General features: G+C 40.7%; 1 protein-coding gene across 1 annotated transcript in view; it reads left to right on the forward strand.

The window, feature by feature from the left end:
• Positions 1–14,824, forward strand: part of LOC147700821 (putative DBH-like monooxygenase protein 2) — a 151,174-nt gene that overhangs the window by 45,150 nt on the left and 91,200 nt on the right. The window contains exons 5-7 of the mRNA XM_086929740.1: positions 377–541; positions 6,425–6,527; positions 12,741–12,907. Of these exons, the coding sequence (XP_086785866.1) occupies positions 377–541; positions 6,425–6,527; positions 12,741–12,907 (435 nt within the window). The remainder of the gene's footprint in view (positions 1–376; positions 542–6,424; positions 6,528–12,740; positions 12,908–14,824) is intronic.

Here is a 14,824-nt window from a genome sequence, read left to right on the forward strand (position 1 = left end):
ATGAGTAAGGTTTGCCTAAATAAACTGGAGTGAGTGGAAAGCCTATAGGTTCATACAAATGTAGTTACTTTTCATATACAAGTTTCAAATATAAATGAGATTTTCTGTATAACCACAAAGTAGCCAGATTAGATTTGAATTAATTTGTTTGGAAATGTATTTCATGTGTGTAAATAGCCTGAAAATCACTCTTGTTTATGATCTCTGTATTGGACACCATATTGAGTCCCTGGAGAAGCTGTGACTAGCAGAGAACTCCACTGGCAGTGAATAAATTATATGAAATCTTAAAAGCAACTGAGAGCCATAGCTGAATGCAAGTGTACCCTCCTGCTCATCAAGACCTTTCAGTAACATGTATCTTTCCCCTTCACAGTTTGAGCCGATTATTCAAAGTGGCAACGAGAATCTGGTTCATCACATCATTGTCTATGGATGTGCCAACGCTACCAACGTCTCCGTCCCACCGGGCATTTGTATGAACAATACAGATTTTTTCCCCTGCAGACAAGTTATTGTTGGATGGGCTGTTGGTGGTGGGGTGAGTCAAAGAATGAAGAACTGAGGTTGTCCAAAGTCTGTGTTCATAAATATCATGTCTTATATACCTCCACACAACATGTTCATCTCTTGGCTTGCCACAAGGGATATACCTCTTGGCCAACCACCATTGCTTGCTTTTTTGTTCAAACACCACGTCCCCTATTGCATCACAAGCGATTCTTCTACACCACACCATCACTTCCCCTAATGGATTGCTTTTATCAAACTTGCAACTCAATGTATGCTTCCGCTCTGGTGTCCTTGGTTGCACCACTATTACTTTATATTGTTCTACTCTGTCACTGTATGATTTCCTTAACTTAAAGAATAGGAGGTTCCTTCAACACCCGTATTTCAATATCACTTACAGTGAGTTTGCTCAGGAGTAGCACAGCTTAAAAAAGCCTGAGAAGCTAGTAAACACCAAAAAGATAAAAGCTAAAGGCAAGAGAAAAAAGGGAAAAGAAAATGAATGGAGGAGAAAACACTATGCAGAAAAAAATGTCAAGCATACGTCAGAAAAATTGTTTAACAAATATTTCTGAAATATGCTGATCAAAAAGAGGGTCCCTGGGCAACCCTAAGTCACAGGGCTTCAATTTTAACAACAAGACTTTTTCGATTATATCTTCCTGGAACCCCTGTTCTGTGGAATTAAACACTGGAAACCAGTACTCATTTGAAGATCTGTCTATCAGGGTGGAGAGGTAGCGCAGTCTAAGGGTTACTCCCAGAGGTTCCTTGGTGAGCGACACAGAGCTCAGCAACCAAAGAAAAATACCAAACAATCAAATTGCAGTCGGTGACTGCACTCTCTAAAAATAAGCATTACAAATGTACAGATATATACAAGATGGCAGGTAGAAATACCAATGATAAGATGTGTAGGTGCCTCACAACAGGCACACAGATCACATTAGGGACAGGTCATGGTCACCAAATAACTCCATCCATGCCTGCCAGACCCAAGGCTGGAGTCATCCCTCATGGTTTGTGCTCAGAGGCAGATGATTAAAGCTGCAATACTCTTCTGTATCCCTGCAGCAACTCACCAGAGATGTTCAGCAGATCAGTAAAGCAGCTGGTAATTCCTTGAACATGATGCAGAAGTTGTGTTGTATTCAAACCTATAGAATGAGCTAACAAAGCTTCTTCAAGAGAGGGCAGTCATGATCAAATTTCCTTTTCTCTGTTAGTAAATGGGCTGAAAATTGCAGTAAAAGCTTTAGGGGTGGCATGGTGTTCACTGGGAAGCCAGACAAGGTGGCATTGCCCATGTCTAACTTGGAGATTACAATTCCTGAGCACCAGCCTTTAATTGATCATTCTTTTAGTTGCTGCAAATGGAAATGTGCATTTCGGACCAGTTTTCTAATGTGAAGTTTAATTAAGAGGTGCAGTCAATGATGAAGAAGAAGGCGGACATCCATAGTCTGGATAAGAAATGTATAAATCCTGTTTGTATTGATAACCAGGTTGCTGAACAACCAGATAGGACCAAAACATCTCAGGTACATGCACTCTTAGTAAACCAAAAGTAAGTTCCTGGGAATACAGCCAGGGGACTAACCAAGGACCCTGTTGCCCCTGTAATGCGGGAGGACCCCAGGGTTCCTTTTTTTTTGAGGGGCCACCTTACCTCTTAAAGCCATGCCCATAGGTAAATGCTCAGGAAGTCACTCTGCTTACCGAGCAGACGCCTGCATAATAGATACCCAGCATAGACACACTAGCACCATGATACCCTCTCAGGTAATAAGCTGTGCTATATAAGCACTGCTTTATTGATTGGTTTATTTTTAGGTAGGCCCTAACCCTTCAGGGAGGCCCCATTGAACCCAAGACCAATGGATATCTGTCTGATCTGGGAGACGACGGGCCATCCATCACATTTTGAAGATAGCGGGCCTCATCATTTTGTGTTACTCCTCCGAACACCACACCCTGTAAAATGTACACAGACAAATATTTAAATTGATGAGAGGGTACACACTCTTGCTACTAGGTGGCCTCCCAGCAGAAATGTGCCTCTTTTTCAGTGCCATGACCCTTCTGGGGCATGCCCATCAGATATGCCCATTTTCCCGCAGAATCCCAGTAGCTTCCACCAGGGTGATCCACTGGGGCTGTGGCTATGCCTTTTATCTAGCTGATGAGGACCAGTACTTGTCTACTTTTTGTTTTTGCCCATGGCTCCTCCTTTGGCCTCTGACCCATACTTGTTGTCCCCTCTACCCACATGGCACAATTTCCGCCATCTCAACAGTGGATCCCGATCTCTGCTCCCCTTGTTGTCTTCACAAAGGATGTACAGCTGAAGCAGGGAAACTCCCCCAGGTGTAGGAGTGGAGAACAGAGTGCAGTAGTGCACCAGATTCTGAGGGAGCTCCAAGATCTTTATGGGCAATTAACCTCAGACCCCGATGCTCTGCTGCGTGAAGGAATTTTAATTGCAGTCTCTCACCTTTAAGGGGAAAATGTATAAATATTGCATCTTGCTGGTCCTCTGGGGAGACCCAAAGCCTTAGGGGCTACCAAGGGGGCTACCAAGGGGTTTAATGTAAATTCCATTTACGATTGCTTTGCTTCAGTGGATGTTCCTGCACAGAGCACTCACTGTGGTGTTCCAGGGAGATGCACATAGATGACTTAGTTTTTATAGAGTATTTAAAGGCCTGTTAGCTAACTCAAATGGGGTTTATAACGCTCTGGTCCGGGTGTTGTCCGCCCAGAAGTGCCTTCTGGACACTTCATGACCCTCAATTTTTGGATGCAGTCCTTGTGTGGAACCCCTAGAAAATGCTGCCTCCTCCCTTTAGCAGGATTGGGCTAAAAAGAATTTGGAAGTACTTCCCTGACTTAGTTACTGGCATTCTCATGACCTGTGCTCTCCCTGGAGCAGCGCCCATGGTCCTCAGGCATGCCTGCAGTTCCCACTTGAACAAGAGAGTGATTATCTTGCATGTCTGGGGATAAGATGGGGTATTTCTGGGGCAGAAAAGAAATTGTGAACCATTTGTGAGGATTACATGTGACATATATGTAAACCAGCTATGTATACTATAAAAACTGAAGTTTTCTACCACTACTAAGACAAAATCCTTCAGCCGCAGGTGATGCTGAAGGTGCATGTAACATTTTCTGAGAGGTAGATGTTGGTCCTTTATCTGGGTGTTTGCTACATCCACATTATATGTGAGTAGAGTTCATTGCAGTGTTTACAAAAATAAATTCTGTTCACCTCAGGTGTAAGCCACCTATCTAGATTTTTAGACTTGATGCATCTATGGGCACACACTCACACCTGGATCTCACCCCTCCACCTTTCACCTCTTGAGGTGACGTTGTCAGTTCATATAGTATATGTACACCCCTATGTGGTATGGTGTATATCAGATACCACAAGTAGGCGCCATAATGACATGATGCTCTGTGGTTGTTACGTCAATTTGGCCATTATTGTTTACACAACAATGGCCCACCCTCAGCCCTATCCTATGGGCTGTGGGTATGCGATGTACTCCTCTAGTTGCTGTTCCCTCTACAGAGGTATCTCTCCATCGTATGCTGTTCACACGGATTTTCTTGTGTGAGGATCCAGGGAATACAGCTCATAGTTACATAATCACCATATCTGCATCACATACCATATACATGTCAATAATGTTTTGTATTTTATTATTTCCATGTGCCTGTTCTGACTCTATGGGAGGCACACGTTATACATGCATAGCATCCAATGCGCCAGATGGCTTCGGGAATCCCTTCTTGCATAAGACATGACTTGAGAGCATTTACTGTCTGAGCTTCTATTGCTCCCATATACGCTACTTGGTATCCTGCTGAAGGTGGGCCAAGCTACAGCATACCAACTGTACACTGAACCATGTAGTCCTCGAGTCTGGAAATTGGGTTGGGGCTAGTCCACATCCCTATGCTTAGTTACAGTGCATCCCTATTGGAGGTCAGTAGGACCTAGATGGTCTGTTTGTGCAGACATGTAGAATACAGGCTGTGGATATGTTGAGTTGAGCTGCTACAAGTTGAAAGTGTGAACGAGTGGCATCTGTCAGATACTGTCCAGTAACACTCTTGGTTGTCTTACACTGTCGATGACTGACACCTATAACAAGCATTAGTTTTCTTTCACTGAAGAATAAGATGTTAAAGAGTTCTTAGACGCTGTTTGAAAACTGCAATTGTTTGATATTTGGAATACCTGTTTTGGTTTAGGTTTCATTAAATTATTTTGAATTCTTATTGGTCAGTGCTACTTTGGGAAACTAATTTGAAATTCCTTTGGCTCACCAATGGAGTTAGGCCTTAAGAACTCTTAGCTGCCTTTTGAATTTCCTATTGGTCCTTGGAGCTGTATTTGACCTTCTGTATTTGATTTCGGAAACTGAATTGAGCACATTGAATGCTCCGGCTTTTGCCACTTGGCCCCTTCTGACACCATAGATCTGCCAGTTGTGTCTCTTTCTAACACTTTTGGCCTGATTACAGTGTCAGGCGGACCTGAGTCCTTCTGACATCGTTTGGGAACTGGGACCGAACAACCTCCTGTCGTTGGTCCCAACCCAGCAATTAGGTTGCATTTCTATTCAATAAAATGGGAGCATGCATTCTGACCAGAATGCATGCTCTCATAAACAGCTGAGGTGCCTTTCATCCATGCACCCCATGGCAGGCACATCAAGGTGCCTACCACTGGGTGCTGGGATCAACAAGGGGACACCATATGTTTACACAAGGCCACCATCCGGTTGCCTTGCACTCATGGGGGCCCTGCTGGTGGCCCCCAAAGTTGGATTCCCACAGCCTTTTTGTGTTGGAAAGGCCAGCACAGAAAGGCTGTTGACATCTGCCATTGTAATCCCTAGGGTGGAAAGAGCCGCTCGAGGGATTACTAGAGGCTTTCCGAATGGGTCGGTCAGAAAGGAATCCGAACAGTCGATTACGATGTTGTATGAGCTGCTCCAACTGAGGGTCGGAGCTATCTCCTCTAGCATCATAATCAGTCCTAAATGGTAAATGGGATTCAACACAGCCGCTGTTAATACTACATATAGATACTAATCAGGTACAAAAGAGAAGAGCCTGTCATCAAATATGTATCAACACTCTTTTTCATGGACTAGAATATCTCATTGACTGTACCATGAAAATATGTTTTCAATTTGAAAAGTAATTAAAGAAGTGAATCTAAAAATTGATTTTTGATTTAGTTATTCTTACAACTTCTTGCTACATTTCAATAATTTTCAGTAAACGCACCAGCAATGTATTGCTTTTTGTAATGTCAGAAGCGAAAGAACTTCGCTTTGTAAAGAGAATGCATCTAAAAAATGAAGACAGATTAAAAAATGATTTTGGATGTACACAATACAAAAACTGTGCCTTTTATTTCCAGAAGTTTGGATCGGTTTGTTTATGGTTGAATGTAGCACTGTATGTTTTGTACAAGTTGTTGTATTCTGGGAGTTAGACTGGACAGTTTAAAGAAAAAGGTGATTCTGTGTTTCTTTGTCAGAATAAAAACATTTTCTACAGTATTTGTCCGATTTGTCTGATATTGGTTTTGTATCAATGTGCATGTTAAAATGTCAAAATAGCGAGAACATTCTTCACAGAATGTGCCACATAACTCTGCATAACATAGTTCTCCCACTCCTCCACTGCTGCATAATTTCAGTGGCCAAGGAGATAAGACACAGATGTACACATATACACATCAGTGGTATATTTCTTCAATCCCAAGTGAATCGTAGGTTGCATTTTCTGTGTGCCCCATTGTACAAAGGAGGTTACGCTCATCAATGCTTACAAATATCATTGTTCCTAATCCTTGTGTCAAAATGTATTTTTTTCCCCTTTCCAGTCATTCACATTGCCAACCAATGCTGGAATCTCATTGGGCACAAGCGACGATCCCCAGTTCACCAGACTAGAAATCCACTACAATAACCTGCTGATGCAAAGTGGTAGGTGTTTAGCTGTGCAACCCATTCCTTCCTTCTAAACTTATCTTTGGATGATTTGCTGTTATGATCAATTTCAGAGACAATTCTTTCTATCGTCTTGGCACCGACACTAAAGTCTACTGCTCTGTTTTCTATTCATTGTTGTGTTTGATCTATGACTAGTGTTGTACAGACATCTGCTTCACCTGCAGTAGTCCACCCACCTATACAGTGTGTGTTATATGTCCATGCAAATTCTATGTGAATTCAATTTACTACAACAAAGGGCTTCCACTACCTATGGTCACAAATGTGCATTCCATGTGCATCTCATTTGGTCGCACAACAAAATATCGGAAGCAAAATGCAAAAACATATGCAAAACACTATGGTGGACAAAACTATCAAGTCTTCATTCTTGCAATATTAAAGTAAAAATAGTGTCTACATAAATACAAAAGACCAAAATATTGTTACAAACAAAATGAAAAATTGTTGGACTTTGGAGAGATCAGATTTACTATTCCCACTCCAGCATAAACATCAGCTTACATTTGCAAGGTTCATATGTACTATTCTCACTCCAAGGTATCCAACAGTTGGGAAACTGGTGGATATTGCAGGGCACTATTCCCACTCCAACCTGAGCAAAAGTAGGTAAAGTGTGATCTTTAGAATGGTTAGATTTGATGCTCTCAATCCAACTTGAGCAACCGTAAGGATCAACACTTTGGGCATTGATTGTATTATCTACTACAATCTGAAAAAGATCAAAGAAAGTGTTGGTCTTTGTAGGGGTCCTATTTGCTATTGTAATTTAGCACAAACAACAGTCAGGAAAGTGTTGGACTTAGGAGAGGTCAGATTTTCTATATTTTCTACTACATTTTCTATTCCTACTCCAACGCAAGCAACAGTAGGCAAAATGTTGTAGGTCAGATATACTTGTATTTACACCCAAGCTTAATAAAGAATCGGGATGGGGTACTTTTTTCTACTCAGTGAAGCGCTCTAGCTTTGGAGGGGTCAGATCTGCTATTCACAATCCAAAATAAGCAACATTCATATTTAAATATATGTATTTTGTACATTAAAATCGTATAAAAATCATTGCAACCTATAATTGATACATTTGCGATAAAAAATAGTTACCAATTAAAAATTGCAAAACACATTCAACTTAGCACCCCAAACAAAACCCACAAAATAAATTAAAATAATGCTTGAAAATAATTAACAGTACACTTTACCTTAACAAATAATACTACAAATATTTAACATACAAAATATTGCATCACATTAGTATACACATTATTATAACCAATTAAATATTCCAAGTCAATACTTTAATTATCCTATTAACAATTAAAAATAATAATGCTTTATTTAAACTAATCTATTAAATAATTTACAATTAACTTGAAGTACATAATTACTCAATAAATTCATTCATTAAAAATAAAAAAACGCTAGATAACATTTAAAAATATATAGTGATAAAGCTTCCTACCATATTTCCCTACCAAACCAACAACCTGCCTCTCTCTCTATATATATATGTATACAGATACATCTATAGATATATATTTTATCTATATTTATGAGTTACAAAATCAATCAAACGAACTAAACTGAAAGAATTACAGATGCGTATCATTAAAACAAAAATAACTTGCAAAATAAACACTACGGAAAAATCAAAAAGTACAATTTCATACACAACTGTATTCAAAACTAAAACAATATGTTACCCTCTATATTGTGTTCTGCACTATTTTTGACATGCAAATATTTATTACCTAAGTTTGTTATGTTGAGTTCTCCTAAAGCTCCGGTGCTTGCACAGTATGGTATCCTGGATAGCAATTTATTTATATTTTAGATGCATCATATTCACCTTTGTACAATGGCCTGAGCCTGCTATAGTAATAACTCATTCATGTCTATTCTGTAAGCGTCCTATCTTCCCCAGTACAGTGATCACACTCCGAGGCTGTCTCACACTACTGCCAACTCAACAAAAAATTCAATAATAATTCAATAAAATTAAAAGAATGTCATACAGAGTCCAACAGCAGAGACTAAACACTTCTTAGGGAAGAGGTGTGGTGCAGCGGCTAGGGCGACTGACTCCGGAATCTGGGGATCACGGTTCGATCCCCGGCACCAGCGGCAGATTAGCCCAGCACCATGTGACTCTGGGCAATAGCTTGCTTAATCTTCCCGACGGCCCCCAGCGCCTAGAGACCCTAACGGGTGATTGTGCGGTTTACAAATGTGGATTATTATTATTTTAAATGAACTTTGTTTAAATCAATATCATTATTCATTTTTTTCACAATCCAGCGCCTGCTACCTACAGAGGCTGCTCTATGGATATGGTGATGTGAAATACTTTCTTTTTAACTCTAATGTTTGCTTTTAATTAGAGTATAAAATATAATACAAAAGGCACACTTTTTGGAGATCGATACAAAGTCAAAACACAAACGTACAAAGGAAGAGATGTTTCACTCCAAGTTTCTGGTAAGGAGCCAAACTGCTGGAAAGCCTTTATGTCCAGCCTTAATAATTTGTAGCCCTAAGGTTGCCCCTGAAGGTTGGATCCAGAAAATGTGATGACCAGTTTCTTGATCATGAAGTATCAGTATCAGTATAAAGGACTAAACGTTACTGGGTTGAATTCACTGATCATGAGTGCTCTCCTGAAACTGCCAGGAATGAGCTTCACTTATGCCAGTCGTATCTACAGCCTTTGCCATTAAGGCTACACTTTTCTCTGTAAAGTGGCTGGATGAGGGCTTGAGAGGGATAGTTTTTTCAGACCAAAACATTTTCTTAAGTGAACATCTCATATGTGCCCTTTTGATTTTAACCATATTGGTAGATGTTTGCTTGATTGCTCAATCTTCTAAAACAGGTTTGTCCAAGATATGGTCAGGGGGCCAAAATGTGCCACTTTTAATTGTTTTATCAGGCCCACAGGAGTAGGTGTGCTTTCCTTTAAACCATGCTAGCTCTGCGAGGAAAGATCTCTCTGAGCGCAGCACTGGAGGAGTGAAGATCACATAACACCAGGGTCCTAAGGACCATGCAGTGGAAATTTGGGAGCTGGCCAGCTAACCAGAACCTTTGCTGGATATATTTAACTTACGAGCCTCAAAGGTCATACTGTTCTACCAATTTGTAACTTCCATCCACTGCGTAATGGGCCCTAAGAGCATAGTGGGTAAGGATGGGGCAGGTGACCGGAAAGTTTGCTTAATGAAATGGAACACAGTCAGGAGATACTGCTTTACATCTCTGCCTATAAATCCACTGATGTACATGTTCCAGCAACTAGAATACTGAGCAAGATGACTGCAGGTCACTCCCCAGAAGTGAAAAAGATAATATTTGCCTGGTGAGTAATGTCTTCAGCCAAATGCATGACGAGCATCATCAGACTGAATATAGTGACAATCTAGTCACTTTTTCCGAAAGTGCAGATCTGCTGTGTGGAAAATAGATAACTCCACCACCCTCTATTAGTAATAAAAAGATGGGCCCGTGATAGAAAGTAGCAAGTTAAAAAACATTCAAAATTCCAACAAAATGCATAAAAGATCTAAAAATTGGTCAAATAATCTACCATGATACACGCTTCCTGGATTCTCTGTGGACTACTTTGTAGTTAGGCTTAACTTAGGGGCAAAAAGTAGAGTATGTATGCCACTCCTAAATAGTAATAAAGTGAAACAACAAAACAAGAAAAATAGAGTAAAATGTTTCAAATGAATAAATTCCATTTAAAAAACAAAATTTACACCAGATCGACAAAAATCCAAATAGTAGACCCGGAGATACGCAATAGTAGGAGATTTGGTTAAAATAGTGCTTAGAAACACAGAGCACCAACTGTGGTTATCTGATCATGGAAGACCAGTTCAAAGTCACAAGTTAAGGCCGGCTGCAATGGAGCACGGGGTGGTTGTGGAATCAAGTTGGCCCGCTGAGCAATGCAATTTAAATCCTGTTTGGGAACTCTTATAAGGGTTGCATCAAGGATGCTTTGCACTGCAGCATTTCCAATCAGCTGCAGGGCTCCAGTGTCTGGAATGCATCATGGAGTGCCGTTTCTCATGTGATGCAAGGTCCTTTGTGCAGGTTTCATTGCTCGGTGCTGCAAGGATATGCATTGTTCTGTTTTGGTTCTTGCTGAAGACCATAGCTGGGCCGGCAGAGCACATTTAGCCCCACTTCCAAGGGTCCAGGAGTGGAGGGCCAACACTTGTGAAGTTAGGACTCAGAGCAGGCACAGTCCCGGGTGCAGAGTTCAAGACGAATGGAACATTTTCTGTCCCTGAGGCTCTGATCAGGAGGTCAGCATACTAGACCTTTGAATCACTCATGGTTAAAGGTGCCGGTCCAGTTCTTCTCACTCAGGGAACAGGGCTGCAGAGTAGCAGGACAGCTGGGCAGCAGAGTAGCAGGGCAGCAATGTAGCAGTTCTTCTTGCAGGAGAAGAGCAAGGCAGTCCATTTTCAGACACTTCCGCACCCCCAGAAGTGACCTGAAGAGTGGGTCCAAGGGTCCCCTTGTTCAACCTAGTGCTTCTTTGAAGTGGGAAAATCTTCTGAAGATTTCACCCACAAAAGTGTCTGAACGTTCCTGCCTTTATGCTTTGACTCCAGACTGGCTACAGGCACACCACGCTAAGTGAATTTCTTTGTGTGTGACCTTGATGGGTAAGTGGGGCTGTTCACAGCTCTGCCCCCCATCGCGCCTGTGATGGCCCTATCCATGCACTCCTATTCCTTCTACTGTGTGGCTGTTCAGGAGGAATACACAAAGACCAACTGCCAACTACACCTGGTCATGTGACACCGGAAGAGGCTGCAGGCAAATGTTTAGGGCAAGAAAATACCAACTTACAAAAAGTGATATGTTTAGCTATAAAGAGGACAATTACAATCCCTCAGACACCAAATACGACTTTCCTACCTGCTCCCACTAAACATTTATAATTTGCTGTGTACACAAGGGCATCTCCTCTGGTTCTCCTTTTGGAAAATAAAAAAGACGTCAATAAAAAGTTATAACTTATGAAATGTAATGAGGTAAGCTAGTGTTACCCTATGGGGAGGTAGACCTTGCAGAAGTGAAAAACAAGTTTAAGAATTGTTCACTACTAGCGGACACACAAAACTTAAAAGTACATGTCTAACTTTTTAAACACATTACAGGTGCCCTATGAGTTGTTTATGGCCCGCCCTACCTTAGGGTGCAACTGTATCTATTAAAAAGAAAGGTTTAGGCCTATATTCGATTTAATCTACAAGGTCAAAATGGCAGTTTAAAACTCAACACACAAGCTGCAATGGCAGCCCTGAAGTATGGCTACTTATGTGGGTGCCACCATAAAGCAGCAGGTACACTAGTAGCAATGAATTTACTGGCCCTGAGTATATGGTATACAACTTTACTAGGGACATATAAGTAAATTACATATGCCAATCAGGTGTAAGCCAATTTTACCATGTTGTTGGGAGTAAGCATAAGCACTTTAGCCATGGTTAACAGTGGTAAAGTGCACAGAGTTCTAAGAGCCAAAGAAAATGGGTTATAGAAACAGGAGAAGGCAAAGCGTTTGGGGATGGCCCTGCACAGAGGGTCAAGTCCAGCACTTGGCTACATCAAGCATTATATAACATATGCAAAATATTAATGGGAGGAGCACTTGCAAATTATCCATCGAATGAAAATCACTTTGGATTGCATTACTAATAATTGATTTCACAGAAACAGGTCCGGGATTGCTTGAGTTCCCTTCTAGAGAGCAGTCGTCCAGTAGTTCCAGTTGGAATCTCACCACAAGTGATTGCCATTGGATACAAAATTGGGAACCATTCCTCCCTACACCTATGTGTGCTTGATCAAGAAGCCAAAAAGGGGTATTTAAGCCATCTCAAAATCACTAATTTGAGAAACGTCAAATCTAATGTTTTAGTTTTTCTTTAAAACCAGCCTTGGGACAAATAATTGTAACTTGGATAGATTTTGTTTAAGACAAAGGAATGTTGCTAGAAAATCAGCTACACGAAAGAAGGCTAACGATATAAATGCAACCTTTTCCCAAGCTGTTTAACTGAAACATATTTGGTGACACATTGTACTGTTCGGAATCTAGACTGATATGTTTCATGTGTTCAAAGCATTGCAGTTATAAAGTGTTGTTTGTCTCTTTTCTTCCAGGTCGAATGGACAACTCTGGTATTCGCATTCACTACACCTCAGTGTTGAGGGTAAATGATGTTGGAATTCTGATGATAGGGGAATTCGTAGAAAGACTTGGCTTTATCCCTCCAGGGGCAGAATCATTCAATCTGACTTCAGTCTGCAAAACCGATAAGTTCAAACAGGTGAATAGATTTAACAGCTAGATGAATTTACAAGTATGCTGTCTATCCTTGGCAATACAGGTTAAAGTGAAATTACTGTTGGCCATATTGATCAACTGCATTGTGTAGTGCGCAGGTTAGCATTGAATTAGTCATACATACATAATGCAAACTTCAGATCACAAACATATGACCAGAGACTTCGGCCTCTGCCTTTCATATCTTTTCTGTTCTATGCACAAAGTTTGAATACTACTATATAGTAAGTGTGGGAGGCACCAAGGACAGTGCAGGCAAAACAGAAAATATTTGTGTCTAAAAAGGCAGAGTTTTAGGAAATAAAAGGAGGGGCCTTACACATTCCCAGAATTTACAAGAATTGCTCCTTTGCATCATTGTACATGCAGTCCAACATTTCCACTCCTCTCAGTATTGACTGTAGTGTTACACCCCACTCAGTGTTGACGGTAGTGTTACACCAAACGTTGGTGTAACACTACAGTTAACACTGAGGGGTGAGTAAAATGTGGACTGCATTTATCATGATGCAAAGGAGCAAACTTTTCCGGGATCTGATGTAGTGTCTTGCCACACCCTTTTCCCTGCCCAAAATGATTTTCATGATCTCCTCTACCATTTTTCTCACATTCCTAATGTACCTATTTGGAAAAATTGCATTCTGGCTCATTGATTACACTTCATTCGGATTGAGCCAGGGAGTTCGACCCGAGCTGGAAAATATGGCTTTAGCCAGAGATTCCGGCGTAACTACAGATGTAAATATATGACTCGTAAATGATCTCTGGGAATACCAAAAGTCGTAACATTAGACTTTTGTCTTAGATTGCCTTTGTGAATCGACCAGTTGTGAGGAACCCCAGATCTCTTGACATTTTATTACAACCAAAAACATCCCTTTTCAGGCTCTTTCTACCATAATTCTCTCTTCCTTATTGCTAGGGAAAGTTATGATGATTGCCATAGATAGTCAAAGGCATCTTTGTTGGAAGCTAATGTTATAAATGTTCTATGTTTTGAAATATTTTTAAGTACGCTGCCTTGCTGCCTTTACGGCGAGAAGCAGCAAAGCAAGGATTCATAATTACAAATCCTACCATTATTACCTTAATCTATCTGGTGAATATTTGCGCATCTCGTCCATCTACTTTATGATTGGATAATCAGTCAACATACAGTTTTCAATTCCCTTCACACAGGTTCCAGATGCGCTGCTGTGGCAGCTTTATCAGGACCCCATTTCTGACCACTCAACATTTGCTCTTTTGGGGGCAATTTCAGGGCCATTCTTTTTGTAAAGTTGTGGAAAAAATATATATTCAAAAAACAAATCCACTTTAAATATTGTACAATCATTCACTAAAAAGCTAGACACTGATCATAACCATTGGATAAATCCTGCAGCATTAATAGTCCATGATAATAATTAGTTTTAATGCTTTTTTTCAAGTTGTAGAATCAATCAGCTATATGTCCACTTTCCTGCTATGCGACTAGCCAAACGCGAGGGTGCAAAATGGATGGGAGCATGTAGTTAATTTGCAGCTCCATCTGGTTATGTCTAATAGTAAACACACTCACTGCTCACTTTGCAGCTGTATTCAAGCTAGCCTGGCTGATGAGGGCTGTTAGCCCGAAACAAGGCCCAGGATGCTTGTTTCCGCTCCAGGGAAGATATGGCTTGGCAGGTTGGGCTGGTCTGGGCACAGTCCATTATCTCCTTGTGATTGCCATGTAGTAGCCACTAACCAAGCTCATGTCAGTTAGAATTAAAAACAACTACAGCATTTACAACTTATAAGCTTTCCAATTAAGTAGGTCAATCTTAACATATTGTATAGAATGCAGCTATACGATTTAAACCTACTTTTAAGGGTGTGATCAGTCACTCAATGTCCTCATTCTGAGTCAAATGCCCAG

Source organism: Lissotriton vulgaris, chromosome 7, assembly GCF_964263255.1.
Source record: "Lissotriton vulgaris chromosome 7, aLisVul1.2, whole genome shotgun sequence".
In the NCBI taxonomy this organism is placed as follows: Eukaryota; Metazoa; Chordata; class Amphibia; order Caudata; family Salamandridae; genus Lissotriton; species Lissotriton vulgaris.